The 25,874-nt window shown below is 39.6% G+C and overlaps 3 protein-coding genes across 6 annotated transcripts; 2 read left to right on the top strand and 1 right to left on the bottom strand.

The window, feature by feature from the left end:
* Positions 1 to 79: 79 nt before the first annotated feature.
* LOC116199441 (protein SUPPRESSOR OF MAX2 1) lies at positions 80 to 4,633 on the top strand. Its single transcript, XM_031529787.1, has 3 exons — positions 80 to 1,983; positions 2,257 to 2,539; positions 2,634 to 4,633. The coding sequence occupies exons 1-3, from the start codon at positions 737 to 739 to the stop codon at positions 4,290 to 4,292; spliced, it is 3,189 nt and encodes a 1,062-aa protein (XP_031385647.1). The 5' UTR covers positions 80 to 736; the 3' UTR covers positions 4,293 to 4,633.
* A 12,384-nt stretch (positions 4,634 to 17,017) lies between these two features.
* Positions 17,018 to 20,250, top strand: LOC116199429 (preprotein translocase subunit SCY1, chloroplastic). 3 transcript variants are annotated; one of them, XM_031529774.1, is made up of 8 exons: positions 17,018 to 17,292; positions 17,882 to 18,039; positions 18,122 to 18,507; positions 18,684 to 18,983; positions 19,081 to 19,170; positions 19,268 to 19,391; positions 19,472 to 19,635; positions 19,870 to 20,223. In XM_031529774.1, the coding sequence occupies exons 1-8, from the start codon at positions 17,084 to 17,086 to the stop codon at positions 19,879 to 19,881; spliced, it is 1,443 nt and encodes a 480-aa protein (XP_031385634.1). In that variant the 5' UTR covers positions 17,018 to 17,083; the 3' UTR covers positions 19,882 to 20,223. The 3 variants fall into 3 exon arrangements, with proteins under 3 accessions (XP_031385634.1, XP_031385633.1, XP_031385632.1); XM_031529773.1 differs by having other exon boundaries at positions 17,021 to 17,292; positions 17,885 to 18,039; positions 19,815 to 20,250; XM_031529772.1 differs by having other exon boundaries at positions 17,021 to 17,292; positions 19,815 to 20,250.
* Positions 20,251 to 20,356: 106 nt separating this feature from the next.
* On the bottom strand, positions 20,357 to 25,709 carry LOC116199427 (cyclic nucleotide-gated ion channel 17-like). 2 transcript variants are annotated; one of them, XM_031529771.1, is made up of 8 exons: positions 25,582 to 25,709; positions 25,307 to 25,472; positions 23,918 to 24,476; positions 23,422 to 23,634; positions 22,608 to 22,912; positions 22,379 to 22,490; positions 21,744 to 21,980; positions 20,609 to 21,358 (listed from the first exon to the last, which is right to left on the bottom strand). In XM_031529771.1, exons 2-8 carry the CDS (start codon positions 25,333 to 25,335, stop codon positions 20,609 to 20,611), a joined length of 2,205 nt encoding a protein of 734 aa, XP_031385631.1. In that variant the 5' UTR covers positions 25,336 to 25,472; positions 25,582 to 25,709. The 2 variants fall into 2 exon arrangements, with proteins under 2 accessions (XP_031385628.1, XP_031385631.1); XM_031529768.1 differs by lacking the exon at positions 25,582 to 25,709 and having other exon boundaries at positions 20,357 to 21,358; positions 25,307 to 25,575.
* Positions 25,710 to 25,874: the final 165 nt, after the last annotated feature.

The following is a 25,874-nucleotide window of genomic DNA, read 5'->3' as shown; positions in this document are numbered from 1 at the left end:
CTCTGATATTTTTTTGTTATTTTCGATTGATGAACGAGATTGAGAGGGAGACACAGAGAGAGAGATGGAAGGGAAGGGAAGGGAAGGGAAAGGGAAAGGGGATGGAGGAAGTTCTCGTGAATGAAGGGATCGGAACTTTCCTTTTCGCGCTGAATCCTCACATTTAGCTTTTGGGGACATACACACTCACACACACACACATACACAGAGACACGCACGCAGACACATACATACAAATTACCAGAGAGAGCCACATAAAGAAGAAGAAGAAGAAGAAGAAGAAGAAGAAGAGGAAGGGGTGGAGAGAGAGAGAGAGAGAGAGAGAGAGAGTTCCTTTAGAGAGAGAAAGAGAGTCAAGTCTCCCCCATTCTATCTATTCTATGAATGAAACGAAACCTTCATTAAAGTCGAGCTCTCTCTCTTTGCTTCCTTCCATTTCGTTCCTCTCGTTGTAAGAAAGAAAGAAGCAAGCAGCAGCTCTGCAACCCCTCCTCCTTCATCCCTTTATTGAAGAAGAAATTCTGCAACCCACCCTTCTTCTTCGTCTTGCTTCTGTTGGGTTGATAAATGCGAAAATTCCCCCAATTTGGAGTCTGGAATTCCCATCTCCCACCTCAAAATCGGAACTTGATTTCTGGGTCTTGATTGGATTTCGGATTGGGAGGGAGAGGCCCACTGGGGGAATTCAGCGATTTGGATTTGGTTTTGATTTGATTGGGTTGTCGGTTGCTGTGAGATGAGAGCCGGTCTAAGCACGATCCAGCAGACCCTCACCCCGGAGGCGGCGGGCGTTCTCAACCTCTCGATTGCGGAGGCTGCCCGGCGCAACCACGGCCAGACCACGCCCCTTCATGTGGCGGCCACCCTCCTCGCCGCCCCCTCCGGGTTCCTCCGCCAGGCCTGCATAAAGTCCCACCCCAACTCGTCCCACCCGCTCCAGTGCCGCGCCCTCGAGCTCTGCTTCAGCGTGGCCCTCGAGCGGCTACCCACCGCTCAGGGCTCCACCCTCGAGCCCCCCATATCCAACGCCCTCATGGCTGCCCTCAAGCGCGCCCAGGCCCACCAGCGTCGAGGCTGCCCTGAGCAGCAGCAGCAGCCCCTCTTGGCGGTCAAGGTCGAGCTCGAGCAGCTCATCATATCAATCCTCGATGACCCCAGCGTGAGCAGAGTCATGCGAGAGGCCAGCTTCTCTAGCCCTGCGGTCAAGGCCACGATCGAGCAGTCCCTGAATTCGACCGCCCCTCCACCTCCTGGGGCCAGCCCCGCCTCCGTTGGACTAGGTTTCCGCCCCTCGGTGCCTACCCGCAACCTGTACTTGAACCCCCGGCTACAGCAGCAGCAGGGGAGCACCACCTCCGCCACAGGGGCTGCTGCGGCAGGGCCACAGGCAGTGCACCAGCGGAGCGAGGATGTCAAGAAGGTCATCGAGATCTTGTCGAGGTCAAGGAAGAGGAATCCGGTTTTGGTCGGGGAATCTGAGCCTGAGGCAGTAGTGAGGGAACTAGTGAAGAGAATTGAGGCCAAAGAAGTGAAGGACGAGGCGCTCCAGAATGTCCAAGTGATCTCCCTCGAGAAGGAGTTCGGTTCAGATAAGTCGAAGAGGCTCTCAAGACTGAAGGAATTGGGGGATTTGGTGGAAGCCCGGATGGTGAGTGGCGGGATAATTCTCGATTTCGGGGACTTGAAGTGGCTGGTGGAGCAGGCTGCAGCAGGTTTTGGATCGGCAGGTCCAATACCAGGCCAGCCACCGCCACGGCAGGTGGTTTCGGAGGTAGCGAGGGTGGCAGTGGCAGAAGTTGCAAAGCTTCTGGAAAGATTCAGAGAAGATGGTAATGGTAGTGGTGGTCGGGTTTGGTTGATTGGTACCGCTACTTGCGAGACTTACATGAGGTGCCAAGTACATCACCCTTCAATGGAGACTGATTGGGATTTGCAGGCAGTTCCCATTGCTGCCCGAGCACCCCTTCCTGGGTTGTTCCCAAGGTACTTTTCTATCATGGGCTCCGATTAATCCGATGCATTCCATTTGTTCTCATCAATAGAGAATTTAAGGTACCTGATTGGTATTAATTCTTGGTGTTTTGGCTGGGAGTCATTGCGTCTAAGATAGAAATTTTCGAAACGGAAAATGCTTCTGATAACCGGAGGTGGTAGCTTGTCTGGTGCATATATTTGTGAATTGAATTGAACTGCGACATCTTCAGTAGCTAGTAGAGTTTGGCATAATGACTTATATCTATTTCTTATGATTTTCAGGTTAGGAACAACTGGAATACTGGGCAACACAGTCGAATCCCTATCCCCGCTAAAGAACTTCTCCAGTACGATCTCTAATCCTTCATCGAGACGTCTTTCTGAGAATCTGGACCCTACCCGAAAAACAAGCTGCTGCCCGAAATGCACTCAGGGTTATGAACAGGAGCTAGCGAAACTCAAAACCACAGAAACAGAGAAGTCCTCCCCTGAAGTGAAGTCGGAGCCAGCGGCCCGACCTGCCTTACCCCAGTGGCTGCAAAATGCCAAGGTCCACCCGACTCAGGTTAGTTGAATCGAGTCGTCCTAATTTGATATTATGAATCACTTGGACTTAGGATTGGGTAGGGTGTTGATAAATCGTTGTTCTGGATGTTCAGGGGAAGGATGAAGAAATAGTATCGAATCAGAGGATTCAAGAGTTGCAAAAGAAATGGAACGAGACGTGCCGCTGCTCCCATCCTCATTTCCATCAACCACTCATTGGGCCCGAGAGAATCAACCCAACTCCCTTCTCTATGACAGGCCTTTACACCCCGAACCCACTCCTGCGACAGAATCTCGAGCCCAAGTCTCCGCTTCTGCACAAGAGTTTGAATGTGGAGGTTCAGACCCAGACTCCATTACTGAAGCCGAACCCGATGATGCAAAATCATCCCACTCTGCAGGTTCCAAGCTCTCCGGGAAGCCCTGTGAGGACGGACCTGGTTCTAGGCCGAACAAAGGCCACCAAGGAGCCTACCCTCGAGAAGCCAGCCCAGAAAGAGGGCCTCAGAGATTTCTTGGGATGCATATCCTCAGGGTCGCCTAAGAAGGTTTATGAGTTCCACTACGAGAAGTTAATGAGCATTTCCGACACGGACTCATTCAAGAAGCTCCTGAAAGGCCTGGCAGATTCTGTGTGGTGGCAAAGGGATGCGGCCTCTGCTGTGGCCACTATTATGAACCGCAGCAAGCTTGGGAATGCGAAGAGGAGAAGTATCGAGTCCCGGGGTGACCTCTGGATACTATTTGCGGGTCCCGATCGAGTTGGGAAGAAAAAGATGGGGTCTGCCCTGTCAGAGCTGGTCTGTGGCGCTGCCCCAATCACAATCTCCTTCGGATCAAGGCGAGAAAATGACCTAAACTTCCGTGGGAAGACGGCCCTTGATCGGATTGCTGAGGGAGTGAGGAGGAACCCCTTCTCAGTGATCATTCTTGAGGATGTGGATGAAGCTGATGTGCTGGTTCGGGGAAGCATCAAGCGAGCCATGGAGAGGGGCAGGATCGCCGATTCACATGGAAGGGAAATTAGCCTTGGGAACGTGACTTTTATTCTCACCGTGAATTGGGTGCCCGATAATGTCAAGTTTGCCACTAAATTGGACTCTTCCTTCGATGAAGAGAAGCTCGCAGGCTTGGCCCAAGAAGGCTGGCGGTTAAAGCTCTCAGTCTCCGAGCGGACCGCAAAGAGGCGTGCCAGTTGGTTACATGACGTCAACATGGCTGTGAAGCTGAGGAAGGAGATGGGCAATGATGCTGCCATGGGATTTGACCTTAATGAGGCTGCAGATTATTTGGATGATCGGACAGATGGTTCGCGCAATTCGAGTGATATCACGGTGGAGCACGAGTACGATCATGGACTCGATAATAGGTTATCTTCCACGTCCTTGGTGTACCGCGAGCTCCTATGCAACGTGGATGACTCAGTTATATTCAAGCCTGTGGGCTTGGCATCCCTCCGGGAAGATATAGCGAGCTCAATATCAAGCAAGATCTCTTCGGTGTTTGGGGATCGCATTTCGGTCGAAGTAGAGGGGGAAGCGCTGGAGAGGATCCTTGGGGGGGTTTGGCTGGGTAGGACAGGGCTAGAGGAGTGGATGGAGAGCGTTCTCATCACGAGCTTTGACCAGCTAAAGGCACGACTGTCCTCCAGAGGGGACACGAGGCGGGACGAATCAATGGTGGTGAGGCTCGAGTGCGATGGGAGCACGGATCCTCGGGGATATGGAGAATGGCTGCCCCGACGGGTCGAGGTGGCGGTTGACGGGTTGTGAATTTCTTTTTCCTAGTTTTTATTATTATTTTTTTTTTTGGGGGGTTATTATAGGGGGTGTAAATACAGTGAAAAGCCTTTGTATTTTGGGGGGAGCCTAAAGAAGGAAAAGGAAGAATCAGTGTCAAGGAGAAAAAAGGGATAATGTTTGATTCAACAGCCTAGGCAATGTTTCTTTCTATTTTTGTTTTTCTTTTTCCCTTTGGTTTTTCTTTTTAATTTTCTTTTGGGGGAAAATAGATGATTATACTAATTCTATTGTAGCCATCATGTTTATTAAATTACATAGACAAGATGATCAATAAGGTGAGGTATTCCTCCTAATTTTACCATTTTATCTCAGATGGTGATATATATATATTTCTTTAGTATTTTAGCTTTATGATGAACTTGAATAATTAATAATATTGGAACGCAACACACGTATATATGGTTAATTATATCGACTTTCGAAGGGCTGATAAAAGGAACATATTCCTGAACTTATTACTAACTCAAGCATGATTAACAGATTCACTCTCTTCCTCTCTCTCTTTCTGCGTGTGAAAGAGAGTGCAGCAGCTTTTTCCGTTGCAATTTTACCAAGATGATGCTACAAAGCATACGATAATTTACGTGGCCCGGTACTTATTCCCTTCTAGTGGTTCTTTCCCCTTTAAATTCGTTCATGTGCCAAGTTCATGGAATCGGCTACATTGGTGTCGAGGGAATTATGTCAGGTATACATACATACAACTAGTATATTCCAAATAGAGATAGGAACAGATATATGTATATATTATAATATAAATTCATAAAGTCCTGCAACTGCCCCGGCTTCCGTGGGCGATATGTCTCTATCTGGCTCTTTGGTGCCCGAGATGGCCTAATTTATCGGCTTTCTACTGCTATAAGAACTGAAAAAAAAAAATGCAAATAATTGTAAAAGCTGAAAAAGTTATGTTTATGGTTGAAAACGTCCGACCTCAGGACTTACAATGCAATTATAGCAATGCTTGACTTTCTCTTACGTCACACTTTGCCGACTACGAGAGCACAATCATCCATTCGGATCCAAAAGGTCCTGAATTTTACTATTATAAGTTGAATTTTGGATACCTTTATTTTTGTTTCTGCTATTTCCTTAAGAAAGACATTACATTAATATATTTTATCTCATTGTTGATTGGTGTTACAAATACAAATATGCAAGAGATGAAATAATCATAAGAGTTGAAGATTTTCACTTTTTGGAGCTTAGCTTTTTTTTTTTCCCTTTCTTTCTTTCTTTTGGGGTGAAATTTTGGAGCTTAGCTTGATAGTAATAGCATCGAGGGGGAAAGGAAGATGTAATGCTTTCAATGGGGTGAGGTGGTCTAACCAATTTGTAATCGAAGATATTGTGGATTGGGGAAGGGACACATGTGTTCCAAAATTAAAATAAGAAGAAATTGAGTAAACAAGCCGAAAAAATAAGGCGGAAAAAGGTGTTTTTGTTGTTTAGCTCTTTTTTTTTTGGCTTAAGGTGCAGTACATTTTGACCAATACATTAATAAACAAGTTTGAAAATAATTTGAAGTTTGCGTGTGGAAAATCTATGGCTGCCACCCCCGATCGACGCAGCCCTCCTCTTTTTCCTCTTCCAGAGAAAATATATGCTGAAAAACCCGGCTTGAATAAAATTATATTATAATATAAATATAAATTTCTATATGTGTATATATATTTGTACACAATATTATAATTTTATGCAATCATTATGTTGATATTTTTTGTGTATATCTCGCAGGATTACATGGCACGATTTCTTACTTGCTATATAGTTTGGACTTGGACGGAAAGGATTCTACTGCGACTACATTGTATTTGTGATAAGTTGAGTCTTGAGACTGCATATTTCACATGATTAGTGAGCTTGCAATTCCATAAATAAAAAAAGAGAGTCTGCAATTACAATCTAATTATAACTTTATCTATAAAAAATTAATTGTAAAAACAATTATTTGTTATTTAGAGAAGTGCGATTAATTAATCACATTCTTTTTCTAAAGAATGATCTTGTATATAATAATTAAATTTAGAAAATTCGTGAACGTTGAGATGGTAGGGCTCATTACAAGCCATAGTCAAGTGGCACCATAGGGACAATTGTACCCCACGAACAGCATGCCATCTACCCCATCTGCTTAATGACAGTCTTCAAGTCCCTCTTTTTTTTTTCCTTTTTTTTTATATTCACAGAGAAAGGAAAAACCTCACCTTTTATTGACAAGAGATGAAAAGGTTGAAGAACTTTAAGCTCAGCGAATAATTGGACCAATATGTGCAAAAAAGAAAGTTAAGTTTTTCAAGATGTCGTGACATTAAATTTCTTTCCCTCTTTTTTTTTTTTTGGAAAAGTGGCGTAGCACTTCATTGTAGCACTTCTAAGAAGATGAAGAAATAACAAAATATATAAGATCAGAACTTGTCCTTCTAGTGTCCTTTAGAAACTCAAGAATGAATTATATATAACATAAATAAATAAACCTCAGTAACGAAAAATAATTAAAAATAATTTATGGTTTCATCCAAAGTCCCAGAGCCAAAAAAGAGATGCTCCATTTGAATGGGGACAAGGCAGGCATAGATAGTGCTTAAATTTTACCATTTTAAAGAATCGATGAACTTCGTGTCATTCTTTCCCGAGTGATGATGATGGTTAAGTTATATATGCCCGAGATCGAGGCGCCAAGAGATCAAAAATATAAATTGTCCGTGATTTGATAGTTGTAAAGCACGTCTATTACTTTTAGTCGAAAGGGAGGTCATATATATTATCAGTTTAGGACCACATTAATTATGAATTTGAACCAAGACTAGGCTGGCATCTTCGATAATGAGGAAAATTATTGAATGAAACTTATAAGAGTAAAGACAGACACGCTAAGTTTACGGTCTAAATAAATTTCAATTGAAATTATTAAAAGGAACTAAATTTCGGGCATATGTACAAAAATATATAATTGATGATATATGGATGGGTTAAGCTGATGTCGATTCTGAAAGCTGCCAACGAGTGGAATTGAATTGATTGATCCAACCAGGCATGTGTTTGCATTTATTATTCTTCCTGTTCTCTTATTGCATATTAAGTTAGTCCTTTCCCTTGTCACTTCAAAAAAATTAAGGGTGCGTTTGGATTCAGATTAAAGTAATTTTAATTTTAATTATGAAAAATAACAAATGAGATATGATTATAAATTTGATTTGAGAAACGTATATTTTTGTTGTGTAGTGTGTTGAGTTAAACTTAAAGTTAAAATTTTTGACTTAAAAAATGTGTATTTTTATTATATAGTGTGTTGAGTTAAAGTTAAAGTTAAAATATGATGTTTGGAATCTAACGTGTCCTAAATTTCCTGTTATGGACTACTATCCTTGCTTTCTTATCTGTGCGTTTGGTGCTCTGATGATGAAAAGGATGAATTTGAGGTAACCGGAAAAAGAAAAAAGAAAAAAAAGAGGATGAATTTGATTGAAGGAGCGAGGACACCTAGGAAAAGTAATTAACGATTGATCTCGAATTATAACATGATAATGATCACTTTGCTCGACTAATAACTATTATTATTGGGAGGCCAATGACCTTTCCCTTGCATTGCTTGTATAAAAAATGAAAGTAATGAAAAATACATGAAGGCAGACATTCAAATTTTGATTTCTCAATAACTTTGTCCTCCTGATTAATATAATTCACTGGGAACAAAATAAGATAACTTGTTATTAGCCTGATGAATTTCTGAATGCATATTGATAATTATTTAGGTATGACATTGCTGCCTGATGAAAAGGATGAATTTGATTGAAGGAGCGAGGACACATACGAAAAATGTAATTATCGATTGATTTTGAATTATATTACAACAAAGATCACTTTGCCCACCAAATAGCTATTAGTAATGCGGGCCTAGTGACCTTTTCCTTGCATTGCATTGCTTGTATTAAAAAAACAAATGAAAGTAATGAAATATGTACAACATTCAAAATTAGAATACTCAATAACTTTGTCCTCTCGCTTAATCTAATTCACCGGGAACAAAATAAGAAAACTTATTAGCTTGATGAATTTCTGGATGCATATCGATAATTATTCAAGTATGACATTGTTGCATGATTGGAGTACGGTTTTTTTCCGATGATGAGACGGGCAATGCCAAACAAAAAGTAAAAATTACGGGGGCAGGGTATAAAGACCTCAGAAATATCGTCTAGTAATAGAGGACCTGGATTATTAGGAATCAATGACAAAAAATCAAAATCCACGGACAATGAAATGGCTCTTCTCGCTAACTAGTCTGCGCAACCATTGTCCTTCTTAAATGTATGGACCACCTTAATCTCCCAATTTCTTGCTAGCATGGCACGGACATCACATAGAAGGGCACGGAGCAAGGTGTGCTCCATCAGCTTGACCTTCAAGTAAGTCTCTAGTAGCAGCATAATTAATCTCCAAAATCAGCTTATGGCATCCTTTACTCCATGCAACCTGAAGATCCGACCGCACCCCCCCACAACTCGGCAAGCGAGGACGAGGCAAAACCAATGTTGTGCATGAAACCTGCAATCCAGCTACCATTGGAGTCTCTAATGAGACCCACTGCCCCTGCTGGACCCGGATAACCTCGAGACGCACCGTTTGTATTCAGCTTAAACCACCCTTCCTCCGTCTTGGAGTATGGCTTATATATATATTAGAAAGATCATTGATAAATTAAATGACTCGATTTATTTGCGTTAATTAATAATAAAGAGTCAACTCTACATTCAAAAATTTAAAAAGAAATCTACAAGAGATTAAGGATCACAATTTGTTAATAACTTTTTAGATGGCATGAATTCAATCTCCTGGTCCAATGTAAAGTTCACACGATTTGCTTGGGTTTCTTAAAGGGAGTGGGGGAAAACGTCATCCCCGTCGCTTTGGATCCACTTCATGTCAAAAGGGCACAACTTTATTATTAGATTAGATTCCTACTCATGCATCCATCAATCCATCAATATATGTATATTACAAAAATTTAATATCAATCTGTATCACCGTGATATATTTAATATTTTAGTTTAAATATTTAGGCTTTATTTGAAAATAGAGTGGAGTTTAACTCCACTCTATTCTAATTATAAATAATTATATTTATTTGGAGTTATAATGATTGTGTTGTCTAATTATAAAAAAATAAAAAATAAATAAATAATTGAGAGAAAGTAATGACTGTATTATTGAATTGTGGAAAAAGTAATAAATAGTTGAGAGAATTTAATATTAAAAATTGAATTGAATAGTAATTAAGATAAACAAAATTAAAGAAAAATGAAAAAAAAATTATTTTGTTGAATTGAAGATAAGTGGAATTAAAGTGAAGTTGAGTTAAATTTTTTTTTGTTGCCAATGAAGTACTAAATACTTGAATTAAAAGTATTAAATGTGTTACCGTGATACGAAATTATATTAAGAAAATTCATGTATATCTTTGTCCCTGTCATACTTTACTTCTGTCCTCATGCACACTTATGGAATACTCCGTCACTTGTAATCTTTTAACCTTTTTTCTCTTCTTTTCTTGGAAGATTCACATTCATCAATTGTCAAATGCGTGTTGAATATATGTAGAGCGTCCACATATAGAATGCATGCAATTATTAAATGTGTTTATAATATAACTAGCTAGTAGGAGGAAAAAAAAAAAACATAAGATTTTCCAAAATGATTAAGCTGATCGAAAGCATCAAATACGAGCATGTCATGCTTAATTAACCATTGGATATGATAAGAGTTGTATATATGCATGAAGGAGATCGAAACAGTTGCCAACATATATAGGAGCCAGTGTGAATACATGTCCACTTGCTATGGCAGTATAATGGTGTGTGATAATCTGAACTCTTAGCTGTCGTTGTTCTTACCACGAATATAAATTCAATTAGAAGATACCGCGTAATATGTATATACAATACCCCAACTGAGTGAACGTGGCAGAGATTTGCATGAATATGGAAGTTGCCCGCCTTGATCGATCAATATGACCCGGGAAGAGGGGAAAGGTCGTTGTATGCGTTGAATTAATGCGTGATTTGGACTCCCAACTGATTTGGACCCTTCAACCACATCGTCTTCAAAATATAGAAATGAAACAAAGCCAATTAATAAGCTGGGGAGGCTGCGCGCGTGTGTGCGTGTGCGTGTGGGGATACCATTGGATTTGGCTCTCCCCCACGAAATTTCCCATAACATAATTTGCCTTTTTGGCATGATCAAATTGCCCCTTTTGAAAAGCCAGACTCCAAGAGAGAGGACGTCAGAAAGGGAGAGGGAGATAGATAGATAGATAGATAGATAGAGGTGTGAACAAAGTCCATTTGCTTTCCCTCTAAATTCGTAATAAAGTGTGATGGGGACATGTGGTCATCAAATTAATCGATTACTTAAGCCTCTTGTCTTGTCTTCTTCTGTGCGTGTGTTATCTTATTAGCAAAGTTCCATTTGGCATCTTTACCTAATTGGCATGCCATGTTACATATAGAAGGCATGTAAAAGATTAACTATAGATGTGAAAAATATTTTACTCATATATACACATGTTATTGTCCATCCAACCGAACAAATCATATATGTATACATACATACATACATACATACATATATATATATATATATATATATATAGTATTTTCCTTTTGAAAATATTAAAGACATCATATCTGCGCTAGGCGCTGAATTAGGCATCGTTAGGCTCTACTCTCTATGCATATTAAGATCAACGAACAATTAAAATCCATAAAACACGCTTCTTGTAGAGTATAGCATATATCGCGATAGATACATACATATATACATATCATCGTCGAGTAATTAAGTTCTTGTTTCTCTTCTTTTTTTGATTTATTTATAAAGGTAAAGATCATTAAAAAAATGGTTTTCTTTTTAACTAAAGAGAAGTGACATAATAATCCATGGTGAACGATAAACCTTATGTTAGCTAGCAAGAATGACTTTTCATCAGCTGTTAAAAATTTTTAAAACAGACCCTTTACCTACTTCAATGTATGATTTCGTTTTGGATTCTTCTCCAAATAAGACTAAAACCGGACAATGCGATCACCAATATTACCTAAGAGTCTTAATCACATGCACGTATATGCCAATAGATCGATTTCTCTCCAAATCCACGCCGATCCTCTCCTGAAATTAGGAAAAGAATCAAAGGATGCTCTTGGAAGTAACCCTTTATATATGTATGCATGTGCAGAGATTGATAATTAATTATATATGAGATATGAGATAGATGAGAAAGTACAAAATGACAAAGTAGAATATGCCAATTTTTGTTTGCTAATGCTGCCTTTTTATTTTTGGGGTAGTTCTTATCATGATCATGTGCAAGGATTTTAGAGCACCCATGCTTACCTGTTCCCTCTAGCTATCGTCATCTACAATCTACAATTAATTAACTGGACCACAGGATTTGCCACTTTCCTGCCCTAGTCCTTCTCGTAAAAAATATTTTAAAAAATCAGCTTCTTGATGATCTTGAAATCAACCAGTTTATCGATCAAGTTGGTATTTATTAATTTGCAGTTTTCAGTGGTATTGATTAGATAGGGGATCGATGCTTTGAAGTTGACCTTTTGTTAAAGAGTGAAGTTGTGTATGATCACGCAATTCTACGAGAAACGTTGAATTAGAAACATTCAGTAGAGGTCCACAAGGATTTTATGGATTTGGCTATGGGTTGAGAAAATTCCAATCCAATCAGATTACGGATCAAATGCGCATCAAGGTAGAGATCGTCATAAGATGAGATATAGATCTTCTCGGATCCAAATTCCATCTGTTGTCATTGCTTCAGCCACTCATTTTCCTAAACAATAAATACCAGAGAAAGTCAAAGCTATAGCTATCCTTTCTATTTTTGGGCCAATGGTCCAAAGATTTCTAGATAATCAGAACGGATCAACTGGAGATTATACTATTGCAGTACTACCTCCCGACCCTCCCATCCCAAATTTTTCTATAAATAATGTAGCGATCTCATGAAATTTTGGGCCGGCATTAATTTATATATACGAACAATTAATTTAAATTTCTCACTATTATTCTTTTGTAGATACTATCTCTTTGAAAAGGTAAAGAGATCCTAATAATTGATCAATTTTTATATAATTAGTTAGAAAGTTCGCGCTTCTATTATTATTATTGTTATATGCATATATATTTGGTACGTAGCAGAGATCTCAACCATATATGTTACATATTAAAAACACAAAGGCCAAGTATTAATTTATTTTCCCTTCGCCAGCCTAATATATACATCATTTACTAAAATTCACTGTACTACACACACACAAACACACACGCATATATACACATATATATCTGTGTAGTTTCGACCAATTTTCCTTTCACGATATGGAATTTGCTCGTGAAGCTTTTAATATTCAATTTTCACTGCAAAATAGCTGAATGTTGTCAGATGTAATGCCAATTTGAAACATTCATGATCGTTTATCATCTTTAAAATAATTTTGTGAAATTAACAAGTATATATATATATATATATCTTTTGTAAAAGCAAAAGCAGAGGCCGTTTCGGTTTACACTCTACGCTTTCATGTTCTACCGTCGTCCTTCAGCATAACTTTGGCATCTCTTTTGGTCAACACGCACAAAGTCGTAAATCACCGAATCTCCATCCCTTTTAATTTGTGTCTCCATTTCCCTTTTTTGGTCAGAATAAAATCAGACAAGAAAAGATAAAACAAAATATTTTGCATGTTGGATATGAATATATGTGGAAGTGAGTTGTTACATCATTTGAGAAAAGGGGGAAAAATGATGCATGGAAAAAGAAGATGTAGTGTGGGTGTAGGATACGTTTGTTGTAACCCTAATCTTTTCTTATCCTTTTCGGGATTCCTAAAAAATAAAAAGAATAAAAAGTAGTATCCTGAGAATCTTTTATCAGGTGCTCTCTTTACATGATTCTCGTTGTTCTTGCATCTTTTGATTAATTTACCTTAAAGTCTGGATAATCGCTTGACCAATTTAAACCTACATTGAATTTTCATTTTCAGTAGACATTTTTAATGGATAGTCCTACGTATTTGTCACTTCTATGTGCACTCTTGGGGCCAGTTTAGCTAGAACATTATAGAATACCAATAATAGAATAATTTCTCTTTTTTGTCAGTTTCAAAAGAGGAATGAGTCAGATTAAAAAATATATATATTAAGAAGACTTGGCGAATTTTTTTTTTGTAAAGCTAGCTTTACAAATAATAAGTGAGTTGTTTTCTCTTTCCGTGCAAAGCTTTTCATACGAAAGTTTCCGTTTTCCATGCTTTGAATAAATTCTTCTTCTTTTTTTTTTTATAGAATTTGCGGGACACATTACTCTAGTAATTCTGAAAAATCAAATATTAAAAGTTATTTTTTTCCAACAAATGCACCTCATAGAATTCGAAGTTGTATTCTCTTCACGGGAAAATTTCTTGCTAACACTTTTTCTTTTTTGAATGTTCACCAACACTTTGTTGGTGAATAAATTCCAATTTTAAAAGCCACAAGGACAGGACAAAGAGAAGAGAGAGAGAGAACCTTCGCTTTCCCCATTGTTGAAAAAATTGAACTTTACCAAAAGCTTAACTAAAATGGAGGATGGAAGAAAAGGTTTGAGGGAGACTTTATGGTCCTAATTTTGACTAGGTAACTCAATTTGTCCTCTTCGGTGGGTAATGTTCCCTTTCTTTAGTCATGATTTTGCTTATATCAGCCAATCACGCTTTTAACCTAATCTTAGTTGCATTATTTTGTACTCTTTTTAGGAAAGAACCCAATAGGATTAATGACCTAGTAATTAAAGGGATAGACTTTTTTTTTTATATATAAACTCTCATATTTAAGTCAGGCATAAATCAAGCAGAAGAATATTTTTTAATGGACCACCTACATAATCTATGACATGACTAATCTATCCGAGCGGGAACTAGTCAGACAAAATTTGAACACCTTCTTATCTAAAAAAAAAAGAGAAAAGACATGCATATTATGCTGATGTTTATATATCACGTTCTCTATATATAAATCCTTACATTCGCCTCTCAAATACTTACTGGTCCTTCTCTATTGAACTATTTTGAGCTGAACTTTTATCAACCTCGATCAATCATTTATTTTTATCATGGCGTTGTAATAATGTATAAATATATATATTTTTCGGTAGGATGTAATAGTGTATATTAAGTATGTAGGTTGATAGCTGAGGCATGTGACTTGTTCAAAATTCTCATTCAAGGATTGTCCAAATTATTGAAGCCTGAAGCGCCCTAGCTAGTATACTCCCAATATGGAATATTAGAAAACCTAACAAGGAATTTAAAGGAGTTGTTATTTTTTTTCCGGCTGAATACGAGTTAAAGGACCTAACATGCATGTATACATTTATAATATCCGACACTATAAACCTAATGCTTCATCTTCTCTCTCCCCTGCCAAAAAGTAGAGGCTGACAAAGTTAGGGGATAGTGACATTGGCCTTTTCCATTAAAAATACGGGGTTCTTTTTTTTTTTTTCTAAGATTACTCCGTGGGATTAAAAGGTGAGAACATGGAAGAATTGGATCTCTATCCATATTCCAAGTATCATATCCATCTTTCTATATACTTTTATTTTAACATGTATATATAAGTGCATATGTGGTTTGAAATGAGCAAGATATGCTTGCTGAGAAAAGCAAACTGCTGAAGGTTGCTTGGGCTTAAATTAATGGGATGAAATGATGATTATTTAATTAACTATAGATTATAATAATTGTTTAAAGTAGAAGGTGAAGAGAGAGACAGAGACATTGGAACAAGTAAGTGACAAAATCACAACATGCATGGCAGCATGGCATGGCATGCTCCCTTTCCGATTTGCCTTTTTTGGCTCATCTCATTGAGAATATGTGTGAGCTTTTGCAGGAACCAGAAACCAGCCAAACCTGCCATCTCACACTGGTGGATCTCCCCAGCCGAGACAGGTTTGCCCCTGCAGCCGAAGCCATGACAGTTCCGTTGGTTATCTCTCTAGCACTTGAACATGACTGGAGAAAGATTTGGATCAGATGCGATGCTTTATTGCTTGTTGATGCTATCATTTATCCCTATCATTTCCATGGAAAATTAGAAGCATTATTTTAAATATCATTAGGTTATTGCCGTATTGACTTGAGTTATGCGCATGAGGGTTATTCGAACATGAAATTCAAGTACCGCTATCTTTTTAGTAATATAATCATAATCTTACTTATAAAAAAAAACTTTTTAAGAAGAGCCATGACTAATATTTTACCTGCTCCAATACATTACTTTAATTTAGACAATTAATCAGGGGACTGGACACGCTTCCCCATTACCTTTTTCCCTTGCAATAGATTATTCTTTTTCTCAGCAGTCCTTCTTGTGGATCGGTTATATTTAATGACAATATTTAAGTGAGTGTATATATATTTCATAGTAAAAGTTACTGGGATTTTTTCATCAAATAACTATAACTATAAATAAATAAAATAGTGTATCTACGAGCAAAACATGCATGAAAGAATTGTATTAGGTGAAATTAGCTAGGGCTGTGTCCCTATCTGATGTCATCTTGAAAAGGTGTGAGGACTAAGATTAATTCTCCATACTTAGAATATTGATGTTTTTGAATCTTGGGATTAGTTTATTAATTGGTATTTACATACATATAATAATATGCGTGTGTATAAATTATAATTTTATGCAGTAAGCGGGAAGGATTCCTAATATTACCGATCGGTGACAAAAACTCATATAATACTGACTCTAAATATATTATATGTCCATCGACTCTCTAGTTACGTAGTTCTGAATAACTAGATAATTATTATGGAATCAAGTTTATTTTGAAATCCGTATGAATAGAGATTTCTTTTTTCCCCCCTCAATTGGGGATGACCGTTAATTAGAAGACGCACGGCCTCATGTTGCCATAAAAAATGGGTTAGGTGAAGAAGGACAAGATATTGTCGATCCTCTCTCTACCAGAAGGTGATGTTAGTTATACCCGACCTATAATATGCCATTGTCATCCACAACAAACCACTTCCCTTGAAATTGAGACAATCAATGAGATTGAGATACAGCCTATTTGTTTTGCTATTTTGGGAATAAATTAAATTTAATTAACAGTGTACATATATTATGCTGGACCTGAGATTGTTTCCATTCCATGGAAATGAGGGAATTCATTTTGATTCATTTTGGGTGTGGGGGAAGGAGAAACCACCAAAACCTTTACAAAAACCTTACTGCACATATTCGTATACGCACGAGATCCAGCGTATTGACATGTCTCACATGCGCTATCGACACCATCGAGGGGAGCTTCCTACCAGCAGCCGAAACGTAGACGATTGAGGCTGAGAAATATGAGATAATCCCGATCATGGTCTCTTTGCTTTCCATGTTTGATTGGGCCTTGGGCCCACTGGTGTTTTCAAGTAGAGTAACTACGCTTTCGGCCCAAAGCAAAAACAACTTCCGCATATGTTAAAGCTTCGGGCCTTTCGGTATTCCTATGGGTTGCCTTAGCCCAAAAGTGAATTTCAGTCTGGGCTTCTAACGGCCCAATTATTAGTATTATTATTATTGAGTAATTTAAGTTAAATAATCAACTACGAAATTGTTATTCGTAGAAAACGACGAACATAAGAGCGGTGGAGTGAAGTCCGCAGGCTGAGGAAACTGTAACGGACCGGTCGGGGAGGATAATGTTGATAACGGTCAGAGAAGCAGCGGCCTTCTCTTCTTGTTCTTCTTGTTCTTCTTCTTCTTCTATTTCCCCACTCGGTTTCCATGTCAGACAGCCCTCAAGACCGAAGAGACCAATATGCAGAGCGAGCTTTGTCGCCCCACCAAGAAAATGTCTGACCCCCAGCTCATGGAGGAGCCTCCTCCGCCCTCTCTTCACCAACAAGGGGTAAGAAAGAAACCTTCAGATTTTTCAGTGATTGAGCTGTGTTGCGCCATTTTCGAATTGCCCTGAAAAGCACTCAATTTGCTTGGTTGGGGGGGGGGGGGGGTCCCCGGTTTCTTTTTCTTTGGGGGGAGACCATCTGTTCTGCCTCGTGGATTCTTGTTTTAATTTGCATTGGTTATAATTGACTGCAAGAACATTGAACATCTCAGGAATAGGATTAAAAGGACTGTTGGTTTCAGGGATTGGAAGCGATACCTGTACTTTGACACCATGAAACGCAAGCTTTTATTTCGAAAGTTTTGAGCTAAGGTAGCTTCTTTTAAGCAGTGTGTGTGGAGAACATTTCATCGCCTGGCACTTGAAGTTCGAAAGATGCTAACAGTTGCCCCCGTTAGAGGTGCCTGGCCTCATTCCTTGCCTAATGAGCTGACGAAAAAGTTAACAGATTGCCCCTCTGCTGTAGGAGATATAGAACCTGTGTGTTAAGCTTGACGGAGCTTGATTATTTCTTAGTTGCTTAGGTTTCTAAAGTTTCTGCAACTCTGTGGTTGTCTTGATTGTTTTTCCGTTTTCTTTGGGTGGAATTCAGCAGCTCCCAGAGTTCAGTTTTCGATCCCTTGGGTATTGAACCCTGTTCATCTTCCTCGCTCTGCGATACATGGAAAAGCCTTCTAGACTCGTTTTCACCTGTCCTAGAAAGTTCTTCTGGTACAAAAAGGGAGAAGACATCATCTCGTGGAGTTGCAGGTTTGTGAACGTATGGATTGAATAGTTATGGATCTTCCTCTTTGATCTCTTGAAATATAACTGAGACTTGTACCATCTACAGCTGCAATTGAGGACAGCTCCATTGATTTTGGGGATTTCTTCAAGGGCCCCTTACCTGGAAAATTTCTCAAGCTGTTGGGCTACCTGGCCCTTTCTCGACTGGGAATCTATGTTCCTCTTGGTGGGGTGAATCGAGAGGCTTTTGCAGGAAATTTGGATCAGAACAGTATGTTGAGCACTTTGGACTCGTTCTCCGGGGGTGGGATTGGGAGGCTAGGCATCTGTTCTCTTGGTATTGTTCCATTCATCAATGCCCAAATCGTTTTTCAGCTTCTAGCACAATTATATCCCAAGTTGCAAGACCTCCAAAAACGAGAAGGAGAAGCTGGAAGAAAGAAAATTCTACAGTATACTCGATACGCTTCAGTTGGATTCGCAATAGTACAGGTCAGTTGATATCCTATTTGATTGATCTTGCGAAGAACTGGATTTCCCAAAGTTCAAGCCTGTAGGAAGATCCACCTCACGATGTACAACAGATGCTGTTTAGCTTATTCGTATGTTTCTATTGATGGATGAGTCTGGTTGTAATACTTTGTTTTCCTATATGATTGATGAGATAGGCGATTGGACAAGTACTCTATCTGAGACCCTACGTAGAAGATTTTGATGTTCAGTGGGCCATCACATCCGTTACATTACTAACACTTGGCTCGGTGTTCACAACATACATTGGGGAAAGGATTTCCGACCTAAAACTCGGGAATGGAACCTCGCTCTTAATATTCACGAGCATTATCTCCTACTTACCGGCATCTTTTGGAAGGACTGTGGCAGAGGCTTATCAAGATGGTAACTATGTTGGACTGGGCACGATCATTTTGTCCTTCTTCCTTTTGGTGTTTGGTATCGTATACGTTCAGGTGAGGTACTCTTATATTTTTAAGATGCCAGATCCTTTTCGGGGGTGGAATTTGTTGATTGAAGATTTTCTGATGTGAGCTTGACAAAGCTTATCAGGAAGCAGAGAGGAAGATCCCTCTTAACTACGCTTCAAGATACGCCAGCAGAAGTGGAGGGCCTCAACGGTCTGCATACCTCCCTTTTAAGGTTTGTAATTAGAAAATATTGCCTTGATTCTCGTGATTTAATTCTGTGTTAGATTATTCTTGTAAAAATGTTTCAGTAAATTGTTTTGTTGAAGTAGGTGAATAGCTCTGGTGTGATGCCAATTATATTCTCGACATCCTCACTGGCTCTTCCTGGTACTCTGGCACGCTTCACTGGTATAGCTGCTTTAAAGAAGGCTGCAGTTGCTCTGAACCCGGGAGGTAAGTTCGTCCCTTAAAATTGATTCCACTTAACAACATGGCATTTTTATTTGTATGAGTTTGGTTTGATTTTTCTGCAGGTTCTTTCTATCTCCCCACCAACATATTACTAATTGCTTTCTTCAACTATTACTACACATTTCTACAATTGGACCCGGATGATGTGAGTGAACAACTGAAACGGCAAGGAGCTTCTATACCACTTGTCCGACCAGGGAAAAGCACCTCTGCATATATTAAAACGGTAATTTTCAAAGTTCCATAGTACATATGTAATTTATCTACAGTTAGGGAAACAGAATAAAGTGCATTTCTCCCTCAATAAAACCAAAACTGATGATCATTCTTTGGAACCATATACGGGTGCCTTTTTTTTTTTTTTGAAGTGAAATACTTGTAATGATTTCTCTTGTTTGAGTACAGGTCCTTAGTCGGATTTCAGTTCTGGGTTCAGCATTCCTTGCCATCCTTGCTGCAGGTCCTGCAGTAGTCGAGCAAATCACGCACCTCACAGCTTTTAGAGGATTTGCAGGCACTTCAGTCCTCATCCTTGTGGGTTGTGCAACAGACACTGCTAGAAAAGTCCAAGCGGAGATAATATCCCAGAAGTACCGGAACATCGAATTCTACGATATCAATAAGTTTGACAAGTGAAAACTTCCAAAGAGAGCGACGAATCAGTGTGAGTGGAGAGCATGAGCTATGGAGACTTTCTCCTTGGTTTTCAGGATTTACACTGCATTCCTGAGAATGTGATTTTAATGTGGGTTTGCATGGCCTCTTTTATGTGTTTCCAGTCAATGTAACAAATCTATTAATTTTCTTTTGAGAATTGTATTTCTGCTGTATTAGTCGGTAAGCATCTGACTTCTAAAGATGAGTTTAAAATTAAAAGAACTTGAAAACCGGTTTTACAGGATTTTAAGATCAAAGCTTTAATGATATCAGGCTAAGAAACATCACCATCCCAGAGAAAACTCTAATCTTTACGTATTTATATGACATCTGGTTTTGCGTTAGAATTGTACAAGAGCAACAGTTCCTTTACATTTCAGGATTGGAGAAATGTAATAACATCGGTAAAGAACACCCGAAAGTCCCTGGTTAAAACCTTTAGTTATGCTTTTCTTGGATAACTGTGACTAGCAAGAATGGAATCTTTCCATTTTCCGTGGAAGGTTAATTTTCTGCTAAAAGCCCCAAGAGAACCTGACTGGCTAATCCTCGTCGGGCTCAGCAGAGAAATCAGGCTCCTCAGGCTTCTGCAGCTTAGGCATCTCTACATCCTTTAGCTTCTGAGCTCCTCTCCTAGTGTTGGCAGCAAACCTTGAAGCCAGAATTGTGGCCCCAAGATTCAGTTTTGCCTGAGAAGAATTTGAGGTGGAGTTTGACCCAGCACGTGATAGATTCTCCTCTTTCCCTTGTTCGGATCCCGACTCATCGGCCTCCTGCTCTGCATATGAAAATGATTCCTTCATGGAAAGACTACATTCCAGCAACCTCCTCCTGTGCCGCCGCCAAGCTGCTTGAATAAAACAAGCTGCCCAAGTCCTCCAGTGGTGGGAGTAGAACCGAAATGTGTGCTGCAACTTCTTGCTGTGGAGCCGTCTAAATTGATTGGCCACGAATTTGAGATCTTCGGCTCTTAGAGCAAAAGCTTCAACTTCAACAAGAGCCCTGACTGTTCTTGTGGAGGAAGGCAAGTTTTGGCTCGACTTTGGTAGCAGGGCCCATGCGAGGAGCTCCTCCCCACAAAAGTCTCCTGGTTTCAGTATGATTGAGTTGAAGAAACCAGTGCGGCCTCCATTAGTGGTGGAGCTCTCGAGCCGGCCTCGGATGATGAAGAGCATCTCAGTGACTGGGTCCCCCTCACGGACAATGTAAGTGCCTTCAGTGCTCAGTGAAGAAACAAGTCGCTCACATATCGCATCAAGGAGCTGATCGTCCATCTGGGAGAAGAATGGTACCTAGAAAAAGGGACCAACTCAACTTAAAAATTGCAAACTGACCATATCTCTAATTTATAATGAAGCTTCATCAGCTAGAGCTAGTTTCAAAAGCCAGGCTGAAAATGAACCAACCGTCCATGGTCCATGGATTTATGGGTTCAATCAAGTTTCAATAGATCCAGCTAGCTTTATAAAAACAGAAAACTTGAATAAAGCGAGGAGACTGATTAACAGCTAGCTCAGTTTGACTGTCCTCAACTGGCCAGTTCATGCTCTCTACAATCCTGTCCATAGGTTTCATAGCAGACCGATCTTCCCAAGGCCAGACGAGCCAATGCCTGGTTCCAAGTCAGTGTCAACTCCAGTTTTCAGAATTATATGCACAAGCAATGGAAAGTCATACCCGGCGCACGAGGTCTAGGCAAAGGTGGCTCTGAATGTCGCGACGGAGATCAGTAGGCAACCCACGAAGGATTGTTTCCTCATCGACTCCTCGAGTTGCAAGCCACTTGTACTGAACAAATCGGCGAACCCGTTGTCTCAGGTCTTCAGGAAGCTGGCGATGCCTCATCCACTCCTCGGTGTCTCTCCGCTTGAGCCTCCATTCTTCAAGCCTCACAGTGAGCGACTGAAGGTAAGTCTGTCCATTGAGAAGAAATGTCATAATAAATATATGTATAAGTGATGGAGTTGGATACAGAAATTTGGTTTAATGACACAGCACCAGATACATTTCATCATGAAGGTCAGTATAATTGCACTTTCAATATGTGGATTCTGCTACCTCTAGCTCATTTGAAGAAAATATTGTACAAAACGAATCATGTTTAACCTTCATAGCCTTTAGTTTAACCTAATGGGGCCACCTGCAAGAATTTCTGAAAGAGGCCCAGATTTACCAAGATTGAAGGGCTTGTAAAGCATCACTTTGACTCCCCACAATGAGCCCATCACCAATAAAACTTATTATAATGATAAGAACAACAAGAATAACAACAAAGCAAAGAAAGAGTGGGTAAAGAGTTAAGTTGACGGTACCTGCATGTTCCCAATGAGATGGGCAAATAAAACAAGACCCAGTATAGCAATTAGTATGGCAAATGATGTCTCCCCAATAAATGTGCTTGTCGAAAGGTTCTGACCATATGAACTGAAAAAATAAATTAAGAAAAATATAATAATCAATATGCCATCTACTACCACCTTGACATCAAATTCACAACTGAAAAAATAATAATAAATGCAATAGAGAATACAGAAATATTACCTCAACTGCTGCAAGCCCCACCACAAGCAATAAAGATACTTCTCAATAAAATTGGTTGAGACAACATTCTTTGTCACAGCATTTTCAAATATCCCATATTTGAATGTTGTGGCATTATTGTCTGGGTTACAATTATTGAAAACGTTTGTAGTATCAGCCCATGTTTGGCGATCACTGTGGCTGAAGCTATTACAGTCCAAATAACGGAGAAGGCATGGAGTTGGGGACTTTTCCTTTCTGCATATCGATTTCCAGCAAGAAGTGTACCTGTCGACTGATATAACATACCATGCTGCCCCTAAAACCTGAGAATAAGCAGGAAAAAATAAAAATTGTCTTCAGTTGTTCACTTAAACATTACATATTTTCAGTGAAGATAATGTAAGACCCTTGCACATAAATCTAAATTCTCAACTGGTAGATGGAGACTTGTATTTGTATACTACTCTAAAAGCCTCTGGGAATGCATGCAATGAAAGACCAATGAAAACTAAAACAAGGGAACTATGAAGGTAAATTAAGGGCTTAGAGACGGCATATCCAATATCAACAGGATTTATGAAGTATACTTTTAACACCATCTTCAGCTGGAAGCTAGATTTCACAGATAAGACTGGACTGAAACTGAATAAAACATAAGAAACACATCAAAAAGGCTGCATAAACAAAAGCAAAGCTTATGCAAACATGATATGGTTCGCCACAATTGTATATTGAGCACAAACAGAACAGACAAAATTGTTATAAAAGAAGTTCAAATTGTTTCATTAGGGGGGGAAAAAAGAGAAGTTGAATTGCAACAATATGCACTTACATGACTGGCCAACAAGTACAAGAGCAGATTGTATGCAGCACCAGCCCAAGCAGTTTTAGTGACGACTCCATTGGCTTTAATGATTTGGGAACTCAGTGGAAATATCAGATACAAACGAGGAATATACTGCAGCAAGACAATCAATGCGAGGGCATTGTTGTTGTGATCGGTTCGGGCACTTCTTGTAGCGGGTATAACAAACCATATCACCATCTGCAAACAGAAACATATGGGCATTGGTTGTGACTTTCCGATACACAAAGTTGTAGGCACACATTCTAGTGAGTTTCTAAAATGGCAATCATCCAAACATACAACAAAAATCCCAACAGCCACTGATGGAATAACGGGAGGAATGAGGGGCCAGTCAATTTACCCCCACCAACTAACTTCTTTAACCGCTAGTAGTTTGTTTCATAAATTTGTCCCATTGCACACTTTAGTCAGTCTTCGAATATGTAGCAAAAATAAAAATAAAAATCATAGAGCTAAGTACCTGAGGAAGAGGCAATGTGGCGATGAGGTCAATGAAAAAGTCCGACCTAATATACCTCTGAGCAATCTTCTTTGGGTCCATGACAAGCTCTCCCCTCCCAAAGACCCGAGAACTCGGGGCAATATATGCTGTTCTGAACTTTATAAACATGTGAAGCAAATAAAAGAGGTCCGCAAGTGTCCGAAAACATGTGACCACGATCCTTAAATTGTAGTCTGTCTTCACACAGAAGTTATTTGTGGTCCCTTCCAGAGTCGGCAAGTAAAAGTAGAGTGGATCCACAAAGAGTGCCACTAAGCATGAGAAAATGAAAATCCGATTCCACATCAAAACAATATCACTTCCCGGATCGAGGATTTTTTTCCTCCATGGTGCAAGTTCCTCAGGGAACACCTTACTTCCTCCTCCTGGTTTGAAGGTGTCAGGCAGTTTATATCGGGCACCTAGTAACACATTTTCAGGTTTTAGCATCGAGGATGCTGAGGATTTGTACTTAGAAGAGAGCAATTCCACCTCTGGAGACTGATCTCTTCCCCCTTTCTTTCCATCAGAATAAAACCTGCAAAAAAGAAAAATTACAAATAAAATAATCACTGAAATACTGAAAGAAAAATATCAACTTCCATGAGAACATTATGCCCCCAGGAGTTTTCGAAACCATTCCACTTTGAAGCAACCTTTCTGAACATTCCAGAAAATGGAATCAGGGCGAGACCATAGTGTAATGTTGAGATCCCCTAAATCAATTGCTCAAATTTGACCATAATTGTTAGGCGATTCTCTGAGAAACCCAAGACTTTATTAAATCCATACATATTACACAACTTAGACGTTCCAGGAAACAAAATGATATCAACTTCAAGCTTTGACGGTCACCAAATATACAACAGACCTCACCAGATATTGAAACAACATACATCAATTGCGAAGTTTTGCTTCAGGAGGACTGAATGACCATCCTCAGATAAGCTAAACCATTCAAGTACTCAACATTTGATTTCATTTCATCTGCATTGACTAATAGTTCCAAAGTTCTTGCATTCTTTAGGTAAAGCTATATCTTTCTCATTTATAAGCTAGCAGAGGCACCGCAGCTGGAGAAGTTCCCCAAACAAATTCTTATATTTTACCATCACAGGAATTTGTTTGTCCCAATTCTGCAGTAACTTAATGACTGTCGTCGATGCAGCAGAAATAGATCAAATCCGAACAACAAAAGATGAAAGATCTAGCATATTCCCGTAAAAAGGAAAAAAAATAAAAAAATCCAAACCCAACCCTCCTAGCTCCCAAATAAAGCACAAAGAGTGCAAGTTTCACACTCGGGCATCAAAACGAGCGCACCCACAAAATGGGAACCGACAAAAAGGAGTCAAAATCGCTGACTACCTGACAAGCTTCTCCTTCTTCAGCTCCATAGGTTGAACGAATCTTGATTCAACACAGCAGCAGCAAGAACCCTAACATACTGAGACCAGCAGCCCCATAAGGGATCCAAGAATCGTGCTTATCGAGCTGAAGAAGATGGCGGAGGGGGTTGCGACCCAGGAGAGGCCTGGCCAAACGGAGAGGAACAAGTTGGAATCTTGTCCGGAACCCGACTAATCATTAATAAATGAAGGAAAGATGGAATTTTAAAGCTTGTTGATTATCCATCATTTTACTTCTCTGTAAGACAGACGGGGAATATCGTTGTTGTTAGAGCGAGAGCGAGATCGAGAGCCGGAGTCAAGGGGAAACGTTGACTTGAGACAGTAATTTCCACAGGGCTGGAATACATTTCCCCGACAACGCCGCACTTTGTCTTCATCTTCGAGTTGGGCCATAACGACCCAGTCGACTTCTTGGAAATGGATTGACTTTTTGGGCCGACAAAAATCTTGCTTTAGCTCTAACAAACTCTTTTTTTTTTTTCCCTTCTTTTTCTAATTTTCTATTTTAACATGTGAATTGAACA

The sequence above is a fragment of the Punica granatum genome, chromosome 3 (assembly GCF_007655135.1).
Source record: "Punica granatum isolate Tunisia-2019 chromosome 3, ASM765513v2, whole genome shotgun sequence".
In the NCBI taxonomy this organism is placed as follows: Eukaryota; Viridiplantae; Streptophyta; class Magnoliopsida; order Myrtales; family Lythraceae; genus Punica; species Punica granatum.
The sequence above is the reverse complement of the archived record's forward strand: the minus strand, read 5'-3'. Positions and strand labels throughout refer to the sequence as shown.